Source organism: Penaeus monodon, chromosome 29 (assembly GCF_015228065.2).
Source record: "Penaeus monodon isolate SGIC_2016 chromosome 29, NSTDA_Pmon_1, whole genome shotgun sequence".
In the NCBI taxonomy this organism is placed as follows: domain Eukaryota; kingdom Metazoa; phylum Arthropoda; class Malacostraca; order Decapoda; family Penaeidae; genus Penaeus; species Penaeus monodon.
The window spans coordinates 37706465-37706727 of record NC_051414.1 but is presented as its reverse complement, the minus strand read 5'-3'; the positions used below and the strand labels follow the sequence as shown (position 1 = coordinate 37706727).

The following is a 263-nucleotide window of genomic DNA, read 5'->3' as shown; positions in this document are numbered from 1 at the left end:
CCCGCGTCGGGGGACTCCGCTGGCGTGACGATGACGAGAGGAGGCTTCGGAGGCTGCTGGTGCGCGCGCGCGGACGAGGCGGCGGCGCCCTTGGAACACCGGGGCGGGTGCCGGCACGACGCCCGGTGGTTGGGATCCCGAAGGATCTTCTCCAGCTTCATCTTCTCGGACGTGAGGCGCTGGATCTCCGTCTTGAGGCGCACGTTCATGTCTTCCACCGACTCCGATTCCTGGGGGGGGGGAGCGGGGGATTAGTCGATGCC

At 68.8% G+C, this 263-nt stretch overlaps 1 protein-coding gene across 1 annotated transcript in view; it reads right to left on the bottom strand.

Annotated features, from left to right (window-relative positions):
• LOC119592236 (activating transcription factor 3-like) overlaps positions 1–263 on the bottom strand; it is a gene marked incomplete in the record, with an annotated part of 5641 nt that overhangs the window by 3596 nt on the left and 1782 nt on the right. The window contains 1 exon segment of the mRNA XM_037941068.1: positions 1–230. Coding sequence (XP_037796996.1) covers positions 1–230 — 230 coding nt within the window.